General features: G+C 51.7%; 1 protein-coding gene across 1 annotated transcript in view; it reads left to right on the forward strand.

Moving 5' to 3' along the window:
* GRAMD2A (GRAM domain containing 2A) overlaps nt 1-18,563 on the forward strand; it is a 37,869-nt gene extending 19,306 nt beyond the window's left edge. The window contains exons 2-12 of the mRNA XM_055277907.2: nt 8,252-8,344; nt 9,191-9,248; nt 9,621-9,696; nt 10,336-10,439; nt 11,086-11,184; nt 11,475-11,546; nt 12,755-12,811; nt 14,410-14,554; nt 14,697-14,907; nt 15,794-15,898; nt 16,159-18,563. Of these exons, the coding sequence (XP_055133882.2) occupies nt 8,252-8,344; nt 9,191-9,248; nt 9,621-9,696; nt 10,336-10,439; nt 11,086-11,184; nt 11,475-11,546; nt 12,755-12,811; nt 14,410-14,554; nt 14,697-14,907; nt 15,794-15,898; nt 16,159-16,162 (1,024 nt within the window). The 3' untranslated portion in view covers nt 16,163-18,563. The remainder of the gene's footprint in view (nt 1-8,251; nt 8,345-9,190; nt 9,249-9,620; nt 9,697-10,335; nt 10,440-11,085; nt 11,185-11,474; nt 11,547-12,754; nt 12,812-14,409; nt 14,555-14,696; nt 14,908-15,793; nt 15,899-16,158) is intronic.
* Nucleotides 18,564-20,112: the final 1,549 nt, after the last annotated feature.

Here is a 20,112-nt window from a genome sequence, read left to right on the forward strand (position 1 = left end):
AGGGTCAGGACCCCAGTTTCAGAACCCAGGCAGGCGGATTGGCCTTGGAGAGAAGCCACAAAGAAAGGCGGGGTGAGGGCAGGATTCTTCCCGTGGTTTCTTAGTTGGCTGGGGGTTTACAATCAGCTGGGAGCCTTTAAAAGCTAAAGCCGGCCAGGCGCGGTGGCTCATGCCTATAATCCCAGCACTTTGGGAGGCCGAGGCAGGTGGATCACTTGAAGTGAGGAGTTTGAGATCAGCCTGGCCAACATGGTGAAACCCCGTCTCTGCTAAAAATACAGTAATTAGCTGGGCATGTTGGCACATGCCTGTAATCCCAGCTACTCAGGGGGCTGAGACATGAGAATCTCTTGAACCTGGGAGGTCGAGGCTGCAGTGAGCCGAGATTATGCCACTGCCCTCCAACCTGGGTGAAAGAGTGAGACTGTCTCAAAAAGAAAAAAAAGAAGCTGAACATACACCTGCCTTATGACCTAGCGCTTCTAATCCTAAGTGTTTACCCACAGAAGTGAATACTTGCATGCACAAGACTGGTACTAGAATTTTCATAGCACTTTCATAAGAGGCAAAAACTGGAAACTGCCTAAATGTCCATCTGTAGTAAAATGAATAAATTGTGGTCTATCCATATTTCAAACACATTGCTGAGTAAAAGCAGACATATATGCGAGTATGTATGGTATGATTCCGTTCATGTAAAGTCCCAAAAGCAGCAAAAGCACTCTGTGGTGCTGGAAGTCAGGATGATGGCTATCCATGGCCAGGAGGGTGTGGCCAGTGAAACTAGAGGAAGCAGCAGGTAGTTCTGGGGGCCTGGTTCCCGGATGTGTACTCATTTGTGAAATGCATTGAATTGTACATTTACTTAACATGTGCTTTCCTATATGTAAATGATACTTCAACAACAATTTAAGAAATCTATAGTTATTTAAATGCTATTCCCAGATACTCTGATTTAACTGGTTTGAGACAGCTCGGGCATCATTTTTTTTTTTTTTAAAGGACTGCAGGCTGAGCACAGTGGCTCATGCCTGTAATCCGAGCACTTTAGAAAGCCAAGGTGGGAGAATCGCTTGAGGCCAGGAGTTCCAGACCAGCCTGGGCAACATAGCAAGACCTTATCTCTATAAAAAAAAATTAAAAAAAAAATAGCTGGGCATGGTGGCATACACCTGTAGTTTCACCTACTTTGGGAGGCTTAGGCAGGAGGATCACTTGAGCCCCAGGAAGTTGAGACTGTGGTGAGCTATGATTGCACCACTGTGTTCCAGCCTGGGCAACAGAGCAAGACTCCATCTCTTAAAAGAAAAAAAAAAAAAAAAGCACTGCAGGTGATTCTAATATGCACCCAGCCGGCAACACTTTACAGTTAAAAGGAGAGTGTCTTTTCCCCCTGAAGTTGAAGTAGGAGGTGAGCTGAGTGAGAGGTGCGGGTGGAGTGAGGAGACCTTGTTGGGGAATCTGGAGCAGCCACTGCGGGGAAGAGTCCCAGGTCCAGCCTACTGAGCCCCAGTTTGCGAAGTTCTATCCAGGACAGATGTCCATGAAGCTTCCTGTCCTTGGATGGCTATTTCCCTGGTTTCTGGGTTTGTACCGTCAGGGCCTGTTGCCATGATGTGTTTTTGTTTGGAAGAGAGCAGTGGTGTTTTCAGGTCTCTGCTTGGAGCTCGCTGGGGCCGAGCGTCCTGGCTGGCTGCACAGGAGGGTGGAGCTGTCTTTGGCCTGGCCTTGAGAAGAGTTGGCAGGACCCACAGGGTCCGCAAGAAGTCAGCTTGGGAGAGTGTGGTCACCTCCTTGGAGGAGGACGTGCCCAAGGGGACCACCCCATCCCAGCTGTGGGGAAGGCCCTGCCTGTGACCACGCAGGCCCAGCTGAGGTTTGTGCTTCAGCATCAGCCACAGGCTTGGCCACTACCAGAGGCTTGGATGAGTACTGGAGGGAGGTTTGCCCTGTGGTTAGGAAGGGCTGGGAAAGCTGGGGGAGTGTTGCCAGGGCATGGCCCGCCCAGGGGCGTGCAGCCCACGGGAGACAGGAGGGGCCCAGCCTGTGCTTTCACCCAAATACCCCATCCTGCCCAGGCCCTTTATTCTTTGCTTGGGCCTCCTACCTACCTCCCACCTGAGTTCCTCTTTGATCAGTCAACCACCCTGGGCTGAGTGCCTTGAGGTACCGAACCAGAGCTCCTGGAGGAAAGGGCCCTGGTGTGGGGGACCCCATCAGCTCCTGTCCAGCCTCTCCCCTCCGTTCCTGCTGGGTGTGTCATTCTCTGTGCCCTCCCACTCTTACTGCCTTGCTTTTTCCTCTCCTTCTCCCTCTTGGGGTGTTATCTCTTTTTCCCTGTCCTTCATTCGTTCAGCAAACACTGGGTGCTGGCTGTATGCTGGGGATACAGAGATGTACGGGACACGCCTTGCTGGAGCTCAGAGTCAACTGGGGGACACAGATGTGTAAACAGACAAGCACACTCTGGTGTGGTAAGTGCTGGGGCAGCAGCCTGCAAGAAGCGACTGTGGACCACAGAAGAGGGATGAGCCCCTCTGCTGGGGGTAACTGAGGAAGGCTTCACAGAGGTGGTGACATTTCACCTGGGGCTTGAAAGATGACCGGAACTCCCCAGGTAGATAAGCATGAGAAGGGTAGGCAGGTAAGCAGGCAAAGCACGCAGGTGTGAAGGGCTGCTGTGGCATGGAAGTGAAGGTGCTGGGCTGCACTGCAGAGGAGGCAATGACGGGGGTGAGGCTGGAAAGCAGGAAGGTCTGGGAGGCCAGCTGAAGAAGTGACGGGAAGTGAAGAAGGAGCATCAGCAGGAGAGTGGCAGGATCAGACCCGGGCCCCAGCTGGCCCTCTGGGCAGTGTGCATATGGGAGAGAGGCAGTGTGTACCCGCACAGCCGGAGGCAGTTTTGGTCAGGGAGCTGTTGCCAGCATCTGGGAAAAGGATCATGGCCTGGGCTTGCGTGGTGTAGCGGGAATGACAGATGGTTTCATGGGTTATCTCGGGGGGACCTGAGGGCTTGATTGGCTGTGGAGGTGAGGAGAAGAATGAGTGGGGTATTCTGGCCTGGGTAACTGTGGGGAGATAGAGCCTTTCACAGACATTGGATGCCAAGGAGGAAGCGGGTTTGGGGGGCCGCTACTAAGTTTACATGCATGGACAGGTCTAGATGGCAGGGTGTGAAGCTTGGGAGGGTGTGGGTGTCAAGGTTACAGAGGTAGACTTGGGAGTGACTGCCTGGCGTGGGTATTTGGAACCTGGGGGAGGTGTGCAGAGCAGAGTGCCTGTGTCAGGTGCACCATGAGGCCCCTAGACTCCTGTGTATCTGGGCTCCACTCACTGCCCCCTCCTCTCCTGCCCTGTCTCCCCATTCTTGACATCTCCCTGTGCTGGTGCCATCCCTGCCCTCTGGCAGCTTCTCAGGCTGGGGAGCTCCCTACCCGCTTCATGATGTGAAAAGCTCAGGGAGTATTTTTTGCTGCATGGGGCTGGAGAGCAGGCAGACACCTCCTGTGCCCTCTAGGGAGGGGCCTTCCTGCCTTCAGACCATGCTCAGCCAGGGGAAGGGCCTCATCGGAGGGTTTCCAATCTTTTGTACCCCCTTTAATGTCAAAATACTGCCACTCCCCTGCTCCATACCTCTCCTGACAGAAGTTAGAGTTTGTTACGGCTTCCAGGACTCCTGACATGAATTCCACAGCTGGGGCGTGGGGAAGGGACGGGACTGGATGGGACAGAGCGGGAGGAGATGTGGTTCACAACCCACAGGGCATGAACACCTAGCGCGAGGAAAAGTCTGTGAGTAGAGTCTGCAGCGGCTGCCTGCAGGGCGGGGGACCAGGCTGAGCCCTGTGCTCTTGAAGCCTCCTTCTTGGCCCTCTGGGTCAGGGCCCAGCTGGTCACTGGGTGTCCCCTGCCTGACTGGTTCTGCTGGTGAATGCTCAGTGACCAGTCTGCCCTGTACTTCTTCGTGTGGCACTGCTCTCATTTCTTTATTTTCATTCGTCAAAATAAACACTACAGGGGAGAAGACACTACTGTCGAGTGGAAAGTGAACTGAAGATCGTTTTGAGAGCGCGGCAGGTTTACTCATTTTGGCCATAGGCAGGGTTTCTGAGCCAAGAGCATTATCAGCAGAGAGACAGGAGGAACTGGCTTCAGTGGGCAAACATAAAGGAGTGGCTTGCAACCATCCTCTTGATCATGTGTAAAGGAGTTGGCTTTTTTTTTTTTTTTTTTTTTTAGACAGAATTTCACTCTTGTCGCCCAGGCTGGACTGGAGTGCAATGGTGTGATCTCGGCTCACTGAAACCTCCACCTCCTGGGTTCAAGCGATTTTGCTGCCTCAGCCCCTTGAGTAGCTGGGATTACAGGTGCCCGCCACCGTGCCTAGCTAATTTATATATTTTTAGTAGAGATGGGGTTTCACCATGTTGGCCAGGCTGGTCTTGAACTCCTGACCTTGGGTGATCCACCTGCCTCAGCCTCCCAAAGTGCTGGGATTACAGGCATAAGCCACCACACCCAGCCAGGAGTTGGCTTTTAATTTAAAGAGACTTGAAAGTTGGCCGGGCTTGGCGGCTGAGCCTGGTCTGAAGGCAGGAAAGCTCCTCCCCAGAGCTGTCGTGAGCACCTGCTGCATGCTCAGCACTGGACTCAGGGGATTCAGTGAAGCACCAGGCAGAGTCTGTGAGCCCCTGGAGATGCACAGTCATGGCACACGCACACAGTGTGACAGATGCTGAGCAGAGACTTCCGATCAGGGTGCTGTGAGTGAGTATCTGAAGCAGGGACTCCTCACCTAGGCTGGGGGAGGGCTGAGGGGAGGCTTCTCTCCCTGAGAAAGTCACATTTGAACCTAAAGATATGTTTGGTTTAGAATCCATGCAAAGATATGATTATCTATGCAAGATTAGATAATCCATGCAAGATTATAATTATACCCAGTTTCTAAGGCTCAGCTTCCTTTTCTCTAGGAACCCCACTGTATTTCAGTTCCCAGGGATCTGTGCATCCTCTGAGCTCCTGCAGTCCTGAGAATTTGAGTCACACTCTCAAGCAACAGGCTCCCTCCCTTTGAAAGCGCTGTCCAAGCTCCTTCCCATTGTCATCCCATTCTATCCCTCATCCATCCTTCAGGCTGGAGTGCAGGTTCTTCAGAGCTGAGCCCACAGGATTTTTCCCTGGCGGCCCAATGGATTCACTGCCAGGCTCATGCTGTAATGGCTCAGTGGTCTGACTTGCATATGCTACTCCTCCGAGGCCTGCCCTGTGAGAGGACTTAGACCAAGCGAGAAACATACATGGAAGAAACAGATGGAATCTCCCATGCAGTAATTACACATAGGCACAGCAGAAATACCACAGACAAAAGAGAAATGACAAACTGGTGAAAACATCACAAAAATGATAAACTAAGGATTAACATTCTCAATAAAGAATTTACAGGCCGGGCATGGTGGCTAACGCCTGTAATCCCAGCACTTTGGAGAGGACAAGACAGGTGAATCACCTGAGATCAGGAGTTCAAGACCAGACTGGTCAACATGGTGAAACCCCATCTCTACTAAAAAATTTATATATATATATATATATAAATTAGCTAGACGTGGTAGCAGGTACCTGTAATCCCAGCTACTCGGGAGGCTGAGGCATGAGAATCACTTGAACTTGGGAGGTGGAGGTTGCAGTGAGCTGAGATCATGCCACTGCACTCCAGCTTGGGTGACAGAGCAAGACTCTGTCTCCAAAAAAAAAAAAAAAAAAAAAAAGCTAGGCATGGTGGCTCACACCTGTAATCCCAGCACTTTGGGAAGCTGAGGTGGGACGATTGAGCTCAGGAGTTTAGGACCAGCCTGGACAACACAGTGAGAACCCCCCTCTCTAAAAAAACAATTAAAAACTTAGCCCAGCATGGTGGCGCATGCCTGTAGTCCCAGCTACTCGGGAAGCTGAGGTGGGAGGATCACATGAGCTCGGGAGGTTGAGGCTGCAGTGAGCCAAGATTGCGCCACTGTACTCTAGCCTGGGCAACAGAGTGAAACCCTGTCTCAAAAAAAAAAAAAAAAAAAAAAGCCAGGCGTGGTGGCTCACGCCTGTAATCCCAGCACTCTGGGAGGCCGAGGCAGGGGGATTACAAGGTCAGGAGTTCGAGACTAGCTTGGCCAATATGGTGAAACCCCGTCTCTACTAAAAAATACAAAAATTAGTCAGGCACAGTGACGCATGCCTGTAGTCCCAGCTACTTGGGAGGCTGAGGCAGGAGAATCGCTGGAACCCAGGAGGCGGAGGTTTCAGTGAGCCAAGATCACGCCACTGGACTCCAGCCTGGGTGACAGAGAGAGACTCCACCTCAAAAAAAAAAAAAGCCAGAAAAAATTTATACAAATGAAGAAAGAACTTCAATACAAATGAAGAAAGAATTTCACCTATGAATTGTCTATAAGAAAATGAAATTCCAGTGGTTAATAATTATTTGGAAAAAAGTGTTCAACCTACCAGTAAGCAGAAATACAAATGAAGACAACGTATTTTCACCTATCAGATTTGCAAAGGTGAGCGAGAGACAATATCCAGAGAAGGGACTGAATATGGGGAAACAGGCACCCTCATATCGTGCTGATGGCTGGGTTAACTGAAATAGCATCTGTTCATTCTCAATCCACTAATTCCACTTCTGAGAATCTATCCTAGGAATAGTGAGTGACATGGGAAATTTCTCATGAAATCAGGTTAAGCCACAGAAGTAGGGTACACAAATGATAGATTATATAACCATTTACATAGGTTATATGTTTATCACACATTTTTTCTTTGGGTGATTTTTGGGGAATCTTTCTTTTAGGTGATTTTGATCTTATACATATTTTTCATATTTTCTATAATCTTTAAAAATCAAGGGAAAAAAAAAAACCTCTGTGAAATGTGACATGATGGAACCAAATAAATCCAGAAATCAACTTTGAGAGTCAAATCTCTAGCAAAATCTCTCACTTCACAAGATTGTATAGGTATATGTTGATATGTGTGGCAAAATCCTCTCTAAGGTTGAGGACAGAGGTAACCAGGCCACATGGCCATGGCTGGGCTGATTTTGTGGGTGAGGTCACTGGCTGTTCACTGTAGTACTGGACACAGCCTGTCCCTTGGCAGGTCTCGGTTTCGTAATCTGTACAATGGTATGGTGGGAGGGGGTGAGGCTGAATCAATCTCTGAGGGTCCTGGCAGATCTCGGGCTGAGGCGAAAACTCTGTTCTTGAAGAAGAGAACTTTGGCTAGCCTCAGTCACAGAGCGGAGTGTGACTGAGCATTGAGGTTTGTAGGTGCCAGGCTCCAGCCCCTAATCTGCTGCGGGACCACTGCACGTGACCTTGTTACCTGTTCCTGGCCACCACACTGCCCCAGCATGGCCCTGCTTCTTGGCCACCCTCTCTTTCTTGGTCAGCCCCTCAGCCCACTTGGTTGGGGCTGGTTTGATGGCTCAGGCTTTATTGATGTGTAGCCTGGAGGAGCAGGAACAGGGTAACGATTCTTTGGAGCGATTAGTGGAGGCAGGAACTCAAAGGCCATTGGAGAGCCCCACCTGCCCAGGGAGAGAGGATCTGTTGCCTCCCACGCTCTCCCTCAGGGACATTTTTGAGATGGTTTGGCTCTCATCACCAAGCTGTCCTGACTGTCCGAGGTGACTGAGGCCACTTCCTGGTATAAGACGGCTCCTCCCCTCCTGGCCATACTCACCTGTAGGCTGACAGGCGTCCACCTCCCACACCTTCAGCGCATCAGCTCCTGAGCTTTGATAAAGGCCTCCTGTGCTCAGCCTCCTTTCCTGGAACCTGATAGTTTACAGTCATGCTGCGCGGGTACTTTGGACACTTTTGTTCTCGGCATAAGCAAGTCTCAGGGTCCTCCCTCTCAGTGTGCCTCCTCTAGGGTGGGGCTAGAGGCCTCACTCAGCCTGGCCTACGAGCTGCCTGGCACTGGAGATGAGGTACACAGGTTGATTTTCCTCCCAGCCCAGGCATAAGCAGAACTTCTGGCTTTCGGGAAAGACACTGTGTGAGACCCTCCTACTCCGTCAGCCATCCCAGAACCTCTGCCTGCGCTGCTGCCTCTGAACTGTGATGTCTTCAGTGTCACCCTTGATATCAGGGCCAGTCTTGGGTGCGGGACAGAGGCAGCAGCCCTGGGCATGGTGGGGCTGTTAGGGAAAGGTGTCCTCATGAAGCCCCCTTCCTGATACGGTCCTGTTTTTCCCTAGCAACCAACAAATGCACGGAAAGACAGCTTCTCTGAACAGTCCTGTGTCTTGCAAAGAGAAACCAGACAGAGTTGAGGAGCCCCCGGACTACAGGTGAGGACCCCTTTCCCAGTCAGAGATACACATAGACTAGGGGGTGGGAAGCCGTCAGGAGATGACCAGTTTGTAAGAGGACCTCAAGGCTGAGCCGGGGCCCCTTTGCAGGTCTGTGAGGTCGGGCAGAGGCTGCCCCAGGCTTCTTCCTCCCGCCCCTCAGGCCTGTCCCAGTGCACTGGGACCTAGCAGAGTCCATGCTTCTTGGGTTTCCAGCCTCCTCCCTGCTCACCTGTGCTCTGGGCCAACCTGGCCAAGGCAGAGGTTTACCTTTTTTTCTCAGTGCCATCCCCCTCTCCCAGTGTGGTAGCCTCAGCCAGGTCAGGTGAGTCTGTGCCAAGCTCCCCGCAGCAGAGCTCAGGCCACAGGGAGGAGGCAGCAGGGAGGGCAGTCCTGCTAGCATCATGGCCTGCGGCCAGGCCCTGGAGCTGTGAGTCTGACACCTTCACCTCACCCACACCCCAAACTGGACCCTATTCCAGCACTGCCTGCTCCCCTGCTTACCCCTTGGCCAGAGAAATGGGACAGGGTCTTTGACACCCAGGTGGGCAGCTCCTCAGCATCTCTGGGAGACCAGGTGCACCTCCAGGAGATGCTGCTCACCCGCATCGGGGAAGGTGGGCCCTTGGCGACCACTCCCTGCCTCCCGCAGTGCCCTCCCCCAGGGATGAGCTGTATAGCTGTGTGCTTGCTGTACTTGTCATTTTGCTGTGTCCCCTAGAGAAGGGTCCTAGTCTCCGATCTCTGCCTCAAGCTTCTGGCTCAAGGCCAGGGCAGAATTGGCACTGAGGACGCATGGGCAGGACTGGGGTTCCTTGTCCCCAAAATGGAATGTCTCCTTTGCAGTCTGCACTGGCCAGAAGGCTTGAAGGGTGAAGAGATAAAGAAGTGTGGCCGAGAAAGGGTAAGTCTGGAGGCTGACTTCTCACTATTCACCCAGGAAGGGGTCCTGGGCTGCCAGAATTCAGTGACTTTTGGCTCCTTGGCCACCAGGCCTGTTATCAGGAAATCAGGAGACCTGAGTGGGTATCCCTTCCTGGGTGGGAGTAGCGTGTCCCCCTCTGCTAGTACAAACTGCCTGTCAGGACCTAGCAGCACCAGGAGACAAGCTGTGCTTGGCACACAGCCCTCCGTACTCACTGGCTGCTTACTAGCTGCCTCATGCTAAGTCCCTAGCATGGGCCAGGGGGCTGTGGCATTTCCTGTTGGCTGGAGCAGGGCCCCTTTGGCGGTCTCACCGCCCAGGGCTTCTCAGACGCAGCCCGTGTATTTGCAGATAACACTGAATAAATACAACCAGCAATACCACAAGCTGTTTAAGGATGTTCCCTTGGAGGAAGTGGTTCTCAAAGGTGAGCTGTCTCCCTGGTATAGCTGGTTAGGCACCCAGAATGCCTGGGGCCATGGGCCTCTGCTCTGGAGCCTCCAAAGCATGACTTAGAAATGGGAACTGGCTGTCCTTAAGATGTGGACCGCTCCCCTAGAATGTGAGAAGACTGGGCTGGTTTGGACATAGCATTGCATTTTTGAAGGTTTTCTTGGGGAAACGTCAGAGCTTTGGAATCTTGTGTCTGTTCTGCTCTTATCGGTGACTTCTTACCTGCTCTGGCCTCTCACTGAGCATGTGGGGGCATTTGCACAATCAAGGCCCTTGGGGCAGAGCAGAGCAGGGAAAGGTCAGGGATTCTGCCTGAGGTTGTGAGAATGCAGGCTCAGAGATCAGGGCAGGAACTTGCCTGGACCCCCTGGAGCATGGGTGGAGAAGGAAGAAACATCCAGCAGGCTGGTGGAGTGGAGGAGCAGTCAGGAGAAGGACCCTTCGATGCTGGGGAATGGACTGTTTGGGGTTTGGGGCCTGCGGTGGGGAAGGGGGAGTCTGAGGAAGACAGGTCCTGAGGCGGGACTCTGGACTCCACAGCGTGAGGACCCAGGTCCTGGGGCTTCCTGGGCTGACCTTGCTTATGGCCATTTTCTCTCCTGTGACATCCTAGTGTGCTCCTGTGCCCTCCAGAGGGACCTCCTCCTCCAGGGCCGGCTCTACATCTCCCCCAACTGGCTCTGCTTCCATGCCAGCCTCTTTGGCAAGGATATCAAGGTAGTAATGAGTGGTAAGGGCTGCCATGACCCTGTGAGGGGAGAGCCAGCCTCCTGCCCCACGGGCATGCCTCAAAGTCATGCCTATCTCTCTGCATGCTGGGCCCCAGGTGAAGCCCCTTGCTGGTTGGATGCGTAGCTTCGAGGCATCCCATCCAGTGTCCAGGAAAGTAGTCCTGCCCCTTCAAAAACAGGGGCCCCAATCTGGACCCCACATCTGGCCTGAGCTGGCCTGAACAGTTCACAGCCAAATCATTCTGCCTCTGGGTATTTCAGAAATGCTTTGAGAATCAGAGTGGGATGTCACATTTAGGCGGAGCCCTAGTTGTGGCCAAGAAATAGCCTAGGGAGCTCTATTACTAGAGTATGAGATTTACCAAAGCCACCATCCTTGGCCTCCTGGGTAACAGGGATCATACCGATGTGACAGCCAAGAGTGACGCATCTTGCCAAGGCGGGGGCAGGGTGGCGGGGACAACTGGAAGGGGAGCCTGGATGAAAAGGTAGAAGGTTCAGAGACTTCCTCACATGGGGCCAGGCTTCTCCATGGTGGCCATGCTGAGCTCACAGCTGGGTCCCTAGGCAGGGAGCAAAGGGACCATGTCCTTGGGGGTTAGTCCTGAGAGAAGCATCCCTTTCCCTCTCAGGTGGTCATTCCTGTGGTGTCTGTGCAAATGATCAAAAAACACAAGATGGCACGGCTCCTTCCCAATGGACTGGCCATCACCACCAACACCAGCCAGAAGGTCAGTGCACTGGGCCCGTGCTCACCTGTCAGTCTCCCGCTCCCAGCCCCGACAGCCCACAGTCTGACTCGGGCACATTCCCAGGTCTTTATTTCTCCCCACCCTGCAGCTCTCCAGTACATATTTCAGGCCGTACAACAAGCTGGAAGAGAAGTTCCTAGGCAGAGATCCTGTTGGCTCTCACGGCCTGATACCCCTGTGGGCCTGTGCCCAATCCACAAGGGGGCTGGCTGGCACAGCAAGGAGTCTCATCTCCCCCTACCCCTGTCTGTTTTCTTTCCATGTCCCAGTATATCTTTGTGTCACTGCTCTCCCGGGACAGTGTATATGACCTGCTGAGGAGAGTCTGCACCCACCTACAGGTATGGAGCTCGGGAGCAGGAAGGCCAGGGAGGTGGCTCAGGCCTGGATGAAAATCTTGCACAAGGGTGTTGGGGGAGGTCGCCCATCTCTCCAGCACAGGGAATGGGGCAGGGAGAGGGGAGTTAAAGGCTCAGGCTCAATGTGCAAGAGACAGTACTTGGATTGTGTGTCTATGCTTGCAAGCATGTCTTTGAGGCCAGTGGGCCCCCGTGTGTCCCCATATACAGATGCTCCTTGTTCATGGGCTTATGTCCCATGAACCCATCAAAAGTTGAAAACATCATAAGTCAAAAATGTATTTAATAGAGGTACACATCACCTACGGAACATCATAGCTTAGCCTCACCTCCCTTAAACGCCTCAGAATGCTTTCATTAGCCTAGAGCTGGGCAAAATCATCTCAGGCAAAGCCTGTTTTATAATGAAGTGTGGAACATCTTATATAACTTATTGAATCCTGTACTGAATGTGAAAAACAGAATGGCTGTATGGTCCCAGCACTTTGGGAGGCCGAGGCAGGTGGATCACCTGAGGTCAAGAGTTCGAGACCAGCCTGGCCAACATAGTGAAACCCTGTCTTTACTAAAAATACAAAAATTAGCCGGGTGTGGTGGCAGGCACCTGTAGTCCCAGCTATTTGGGAGGCTTAGGCAGGAGAATCACTTGAACCCGGGAGGAGAAGGTTGTAGTGAGCCGAGATTGCACCATTGCCCTCCAGCCTGGATGACAAGAGCAAGACTCCATCTCAACCAAAAACAAAAAACGAAAACCAGAATGGCTGTATAGGTACTTCAAGTACAGTTTCTACAGAAAGCCTATCACTTTTGCACCATCATAAAGTTGAAAAATCCTAAGTGGAACCATCGTAGGTCAGGGACCATCTCTATGTCCAGGCCCTCACTTGTGCTTCCTTAATGCACAGATAGGAGTGCGTAGCTGCTTCCCAACATGCCCTATGACTCTCTCTGCCTATGGTGAGGAAGAGGGGAGGGGTGGGGCAGCAGGTGGGAGAGTAAGTTGCCTGGGGTTTGCCTCTCTGCTCCAGCATTAAATAGGGTGCCCCCTATAGACCCTGGGAGCTGGGCTTCACCTGACACAAAGTGGCTTATTTGGAGGTAAAGCTCTCTTGGAGAGGGCTGATGCTTCCCCCTGCCTGACCTTGCCTGTTCCAGATGGACAAGTGACTGCTGTTCACTTTCCTCCTCAGCCTTCCAGCAAGAAGAGTCTGAGTGTAAGAGAATTTCCAGGGGAACCTGAGTCTCTGGTGAGAGCTGAAGCTGGGAGCAAAGACTGCTGGACTGACAGTGCCTGGAGCTCTGAGGCTTCTGGGCCTCCCAGGGGGGGCCCACAATGCAGAACTGGGGCACCAGGCTCAAGAGTCAGTGGCCATGCTATGCCAGGGCATCTCCTAAACCTGCCACACCATAATGCAGAGCCACCAGGGCCTCAGCAGATAGGCTTTCTTTTCTTTTCTTTTTTTTTTGGGGTGACAGAGTCTTGCTATGTTGCCCATGCTGCAGTGCAGTGGCACCATCTCAGCTCACTGCAACCTCCACCTGCTGGGTTCAAGTGATTCTCCTGCCTCACCCTCGCAAGTAGCTGGGATTACAGGCACTTGCCATCACACCCAGCTAATTTTTGTGTTTTTAGTAGAGATGGGGTTTCACCATGTTGGCCAGGCTGATCTCAAACTCCTGGCCTCAAGTGATCCACTGGCCTCCGCCTCCCAAAGTGCTGGGATTATAGGCGTGAGCCACCATGCCCAACCGATAGGCTGACTTTCTGAGTAGAACAGAAGTCCAAGCTCCAAAACACTGGCCAGGTTGGATTGCACACCTGTACAGATGCAGGGCCAGTGGCCCATCCTCTTTTCTTCAGCTGAGTCAAGAGGGCCTTCAAGAGCATAAAGATGTCCCTGGGAGCTGAGTGTGGTGGCTCACGCCTGTAATCCCAGCACTTTGGGAGGCCAAAGCAGGAGGATGGCTTGAGCCCAGGAGTTTGAGACCAGCCTGGGCAACATAGTGAGACCCTGTCTCAATAAAAATACAAAAATTAGCAGGGCATGGTGGCACATACCTGTAGTCTCAGCTACCCAGGAGGCTGAGATGGGAGGATCACTTGAGCCTGGGAGGTTAAGGCTGCAGTGAGCCAAGATCACAACACTGTATTCCAGCCTGGGCAGCAGAGGGAGACCCTGTCAAAAAAAAATAAAAGATGTCCCTAGGGAAGAACTCCAAAGACTATCCCTGAAGAACCCAGACAGACTTATTTTAGATTTGCCAAAGTTCCAGAAGTTTCCTTTGGCAGCTGGGGCCCTGGGTAGGCAGAATTGAGTTTCTAGGGCAGGGATGGTGTAGAGATGACCCTAGGGTGTTTGAAGGCTCCTTTAGTAACAATTAGTGTTTAGCCAAGCATGTGATATGCATAATACCATGTGCCGGATAGAAGGTGAAGTTCCCATTTTTGTGGATGGGGACCCTAAGTCCTCCCTGCCGAGGTTAGGGCTTGGGATAGGAGCCAGAACTTATCCTACCTAAGACATGTTGTGCTGAGCTTTCTTGGCCTCAGATCTGAGCATGTATCTGGGTTGGCTCACATCTAAGATCCCACTGTGGTTCTACACTTGCAGTGTTCAAAGACATCGTTTGCTGGCAGAATAGCTAGTCACAGCAAGGGAGCAGAGAGGAGAGGCATATGGTTGCTATAGCAACTGCCCTCCCCCCTTGTACCTGCTTCCATCCCTGGCTAGGCGTCTATATTTGGTAATATCTGGAGAAAACTCTGATAAACCTGGTGTGGGCTCCTTAGGACAAGTGAGATCCCAAGGGCCATGGTAAGATAGCTTCTCCTGTCTTACTGCAGGAAGTCCTCATCCCTGAGATGAAGTGGAGAAAGGTATGCCCTTCCTCCAGGTCCCTGTCTCTCCCAGACAACATCCCTTGTATCCCTCCATCATCCGTGGACACCACAGACAGTTTCTTCCCCTCCAGGAAGCCTCCAATGTCTGGTAAGTTCGGGGGGAGCTTGTCCATGGCAACTACTTGCAAAGGCCAGACTTTCTGTCTTCCCAGTTCCATAAAAAGGGCTCACTACAGCCAGCAGGGCTTCTGAGAGCTTATTTTTTTTTTTTTTTTCCCCAATCCATAAAGAAAAGTCAAGAGCCCAAGTAGCTTCAGAAAATGGTGGGAGGTGGGCATGGCCCTTGCCAGGCTGGGGTCCTGCCTGCCCTAAGAAGATGCCGAACTGCTCTCCCACTGCAAAGAATGCTATCTATGAGGAGGACGAGCTGGAGCAGGAGCCCGGGAGCACTGGGGAGCTGAGGCTCTGGGATTACCGGCTCCTCAAGGTCTTCTTTGTGCTGTAAGTGACTATACTGGGGAGGGGGACAGACCCACCTGAGTGTCTAGGTGCTTGGAACAAGGGCCTTGGAGTGTGGGGAGTTCACTATTCGAACCAGGGGGAAGTTTCTGAGTCAAATTCAAGCTCTTGGGTGGTATCTGAAGGCCATGTGGCACGCCCTTCTGTAGCAAGAGAAAGGATCTCCAGTTTTTATTCTTGAAACCCTGTAATTTAGGGTTAAGACTATTTGGTGGAGAGGGGCAGGATATGGAGATGTTGAGAAGAGGAAAAGGATTTGGGAGAAGGAGGGCCAGGAAAATTGGAGAGACAGAGGAAAAGCTTGGCTTCGCCACTGCCCACCACTAGGGCAGCTTCTCGAACCCCTGACTTGTCTCTACCTCTGTCTAAGGACCAGTAGAGCAGGGAGCATCGTGGGAAGTGACATGAACAGCCAGCCCCTGCTTTCCCTCACCTTAGCTCATCAGCCTCCTCTGGCTCTGCTGGCCGGGTTTTGACCATCAACATCAGCACCTGCTAGGGGAATGGGCCCACCACCTAGGGGGTCATCATCATGGCCTCCCAGAGGAGGCACAGGAAGGACCACGGTGGCTGGTGAGAGGGAGGGTAGGATGACGCTCTGGCTGTCTGGCCAGAGCGCCCTCCAGGGCTCAGCTGAAGGGCCCAGAGCTCTAGCTGGGCTATGAGGACACTTCCATGGGGACGAATCTCAAGACCCCTACATGGCCTCTGGGAAGAAAGATGCTGAGGCCTGAACTGGCTGCAGGACAAAGGGCTCTTTAATTCTTCCAACTGCAGGGGTAGCTTGGTCCCCACTATTTCTGGTGAACTTCCAGAAATGCTCTTTCTGTGGAAGAAATATTTAACTCCATATTGCCCCTTTCTTCAGGATCTGCTTCCTGGTCATGTCCTCATCCTATCTGGCGTTCCGTATTTCTCGGCTAGAGCAGCAGTTATGCTCCTTGAGTTGGGACGGCCCAGTACCTGGGCACAGGTGAGGCCTTTTCTCTTTCTAATGCCTTCGATATTGAGGGTCGAGGACAGGAGCCAAGAACCTCAGGCCAGGCTGCCTGGCAGGACTTGGTCCTGTTTTGAGCTGGCTTCTGACCCTAAGCAAGGTTGGGCAGCATGCAGGGTACACCGGTCCCATCCTGGCCCACTCTTGGGGGAAGTAAAGTTATCACTGGCCCTTCTGCCCATGTCCGTCTGCATTCTGGGCCCTTTCCCTGATGTGGACATCTTTCCTGTGTGCAGGTAACAGCCACTTGGCCTTTGTCCCCATTCCTTCTCCAAGAAGAATGTTCTGGGTGCTAAGTCTCCACCAATGATCCCTGTGGTTTATGCTGCTGCTGTGCTAAGACTGCCTATGAAGGAAAATATTCCAGATCCCTCCTCCCCCCTGCAGCTCTTCTCTTCCCTCTATGAGAGATCTGAAGTACCTTTTTACAAAGTAACTGGCTTCTACAATTTTTGGACTCAAACAAAAAGCTAGATTTTTTGGAACCAACTGAGGAATTCTGTATACAAAGCTTCAGCAACCACTTAAATGAGAAAAAACAAACAAACAAACTGGGTCCTTGGAAACAGTTCTGGCACACAGGCAGAACACTGGAGGCCACCTCAAGGGACAGAGGCCATGCTTTCATATTTGGAATGTGGCTCTGCCACACAGCTCACTCCTATGGTGGGGTCAGAGGTCAGAACACAAACCACCCATGTTGGCTCTGCTCCCTCCCAATACTCTGTGTTCCCACAGGGCTTCTCTGCGGGCAGCCAGGCACCTGTCAGGCTTGGGCAGGGGCCTGCTGAGAAGCTGTGAATGCAGAGGGGAGGGCTCACGGCCAGGATTCCAGCCAGAGATGAATTTCCATGCTCTGGGCCAGGGCTCTGTGCCGGCCCCTCATGAGGTGGCTGGCTGCATTATGGGGAGATGCTGCCCATGACGGAGATGGGAAGCTGTGGAGAACAGAGGTACCCGAATTCTGTGTCCTCAGCTGTCACTTTCTGGTGAGACAGGTGGAGCAGGGCCTTTGATCACTGTGGTCACAGACCTGGTACTGGGTTTTGCCCTAGTGTGTGCAAACATTTCTAAGGTGTCCCAAGCCCTGGAAACAGGGAAGGGAAGGGTGGAGGCTTGGATCTGAGGTCTTGCTGTCCACTCCCTGCCTGCCTGCCCGGATCTCAGGCATGGCCAACAGCAGCCCGTTGAGGGGGGCCTGTCCGGACAGCTGCGTGTGATGGTGTTGAGCCATCACAGGGCAGAGGTCACTTGTGTCACCCCCGTAGTCACTGGGTTGCAGGCCATGGAGGAGGGACCTCCACTCCATGGGGCCTAGTCTCCATTAAGGTGGAAGTGTCCACTGTGGGCCTAGTACAGTGCAGGAACCAGGCCAGGGGGTCTATCTCATACCTCTGGGGACAGGAAAGGTAGAGGATGAGGAGGTTGGACGTGGTGGTGGTTTTGCCTTGGATATTCCTCTTCCTCTGTCAAGGCCTTCTCTTCTTCTCTGTGCCCCACAACTCTGGCCTCATCGCCCTGGGACTCCCATCTGCTAAGATAGTGGCTTTGGAGGTTCTGGAAGGGCCTTAGTGAGGAGGCCAGAAGTATCAGGGAAAGTTGCTGGTGATGGGGCGGGCAGTGTCAGAAACAGCCACTGTTTTCCCCTCTTCAGACGCTGAGAGATTAATCAGGGAATGAAATCCAGGTGGAAATTATTTATTGTGGAGCAGACGACTGTCTGTCCTGTTTATGACAAACCCAAATGAGGATTGGAGGGACTACCAGTAGTGGTCTCTTCATGTTCTCCCCATCCCAGTTTTTAGGATGAAACTTAGAGCCTGGCCTTTTGCACCAAATCTGTATGTCTCAGGTGAAACTCACTGTTCCATGAACAGCCATCCTTTTTTTTTTTGGAACCAGCCCCTTTCACCCTTTCATCCGTCTTTTTTAGGAAAATAACCCTTCTTGCTTCAGTGCTTCTCCCTGGTCCTTGCTGAAAGACAGAGATAAAAATCCATTCTCTGAGTCTTGGTTGGTTGTCAGAGGCCATGAGAGGTGCCAGTTATAGGTGGATGTGCCAAGATGCTGGTGAACTTGGTCTTCAGCTATACCCAGGCTCAGAAAGGGCAAGAGCCATGCTGCAGGGTAGGTGACTTTGGAGGTGCACTTGGGGCCCAGGACTTTGAGTGTTGTGGGTGTGCCTGTCCCTCCAGATGGCGCTCTGTTTCTCCCTGTTGTCCCCCTGCCTGGTCCTCTGGGGCCACTGTGCCTTCTGCTGTGTGCATTTATAAATGATGTGTATTTTATATAGACCTGCTTTCATTGGCTGATGCTCCTCTAATTCCCTGAGTTTGGTTCAACCACCCTTCGGTTGTTTTGCTATGGCCTTAGCCTTTGACAATATTTTAAAATAAAAAACTTGATTTTTCTAGTGTATTATGGGATAGAAAGTTCATTTTTATCCTCTGACTACTCACTACAGGTACTCTTACTGACATACTCAGCCCCCAGGAGACTGATGGAGCCCAAGTCATTCCTATAATCCCAAGTACTCTGCAAATCTCAAAGGACTTGGCACATGGGGAAGAGTGAGGGTGGCCACAGCAAACCCCCACAGCCCTCTGCCTCTGTTGGGTGGACACCAGGAATACTTACCCATTTTCTCTGAGCAACTCCAAAGCAATATCCCTGGCTCAAACAGGACTGTGCCTCTGATCCAGGAATTAACGTGTGGAGTTCAGAGCCAGAAAGCTCGTGTGGTCTTTTCTATGACCCAGAGCCTACGTAAGGAGGTAAAATTCCAATTTGGGCCATATCACCTTTCTTCTTTCTCCCTTTGATGCCCCCTCTAATAGTGATTCATTCATTCAATAAATATTATTGAGCCAAGACTACATGCCAGGTACTACGCTGGGCACTGGAGCCATGAACATGGCAAGCATGTCTGTGTCCATGGAACTTAACTTACATTCCATGTACAGGTAGATTCCAAGTAAATATGTAAACAAACAAGATAATTGCAGATAGTGATTTTCAAGAATAAACAGTGACATGATGAAGTGTGATAAACAGTGATAAAGTGGGAGATGGCTTTAGATGAAATGGTTAAGTTCTCCAAAGTGACAAGCTGGGGCTTAAAGGATGAGAAGTCAGTCATGAGAGGAGCTGGGAACAACACATTCCTGGAAGAAGGATCAGCAACTGCAAAAGGTAGGAAAGGACATGTTTGTCTCTGAGGAGCAGAGAGACTATCTGCATGTTAGTATCCTAGGATACTAAGTGGGAGAGTGACATGAAAAGAGGTTACAGAGGTCAACACAACAAAAAAACCCGATTGAAAAATGGGCAAAAGGCTGGGCCCAGTGGCTCATGCCTATAATCCCAACAGTTTGGGAGGCTGAGGCAGGTAGATCACTTTGAGCCCAGAAGTTCGAGACCAGCCTGGCCAACATGGGCTCCCTGTTGGCCTATGTATCCCTAAAAATAGAAAAATTAGGCCAGGTGTGGTGGCTCACTCCTGTAATCCCAGCACTTTGGGAGGCCGAGGTGGGTGGATCACGAGGTCAGGAGTTCAAGACCAGCCTGACCAACATGGTGAAACCCCGTCTCTACTAAAAATACAAAAATTAGCCGGGTGTGGTGGCGGGTGCCTGTAATCCCAGCTACTCAGGAGGCTGAGGCAGGAGAATTGCTTGAACCCGGGAGGTGGAGGTTGCAGTGAGCCGAGATCGCGCCACTGCACTCTAGCCTGGGTGACAGAGCAAGATTCCGTCTCAAAAAAAAAAAAAAATTAGCCAGGCATGGTGGTATGCACCTATAGTTCCAGCTACTCAGGAGGTTGAGGTGGAAGAATCACTTGAACCCAGGAGGCGGAGATTGCAGTGAGCCGAGATCATGCCACTGTACTCCAGCCTTGGTAACAGAGCAAGACTGTCTTAAAAAAAAAAAAAAGTCAAAGGATTTGAATAGACATTTCTCTAAAGAAGATACACAGATGGCCAATAACCAATGAAAAGATCTTCAACATCACTAATCGTTAGGGAAATACCAGTTAAAACCACAATGAAGTACCACTTCACACTCATTAGAATGGCTACTGTCAAAGGACAGAAAAGAAACAGAATATAACAAGTGGTGGTGAAGATGTAGAGAATTAGTAACTCTGGGAATGACTTGGGCTGGGTTGGTGAAAATATGGAGAACTGTAC

Source organism: Symphalangus syndactylus, chromosome 5, assembly GCF_028878055.3.
Source record: "Symphalangus syndactylus isolate Jambi chromosome 5, NHGRI_mSymSyn1-v2.1_pri, whole genome shotgun sequence".
Lineage (NCBI taxonomy): Eukaryota > Metazoa > Chordata > Mammalia > Primates > Hylobatidae > Symphalangus > Symphalangus syndactylus.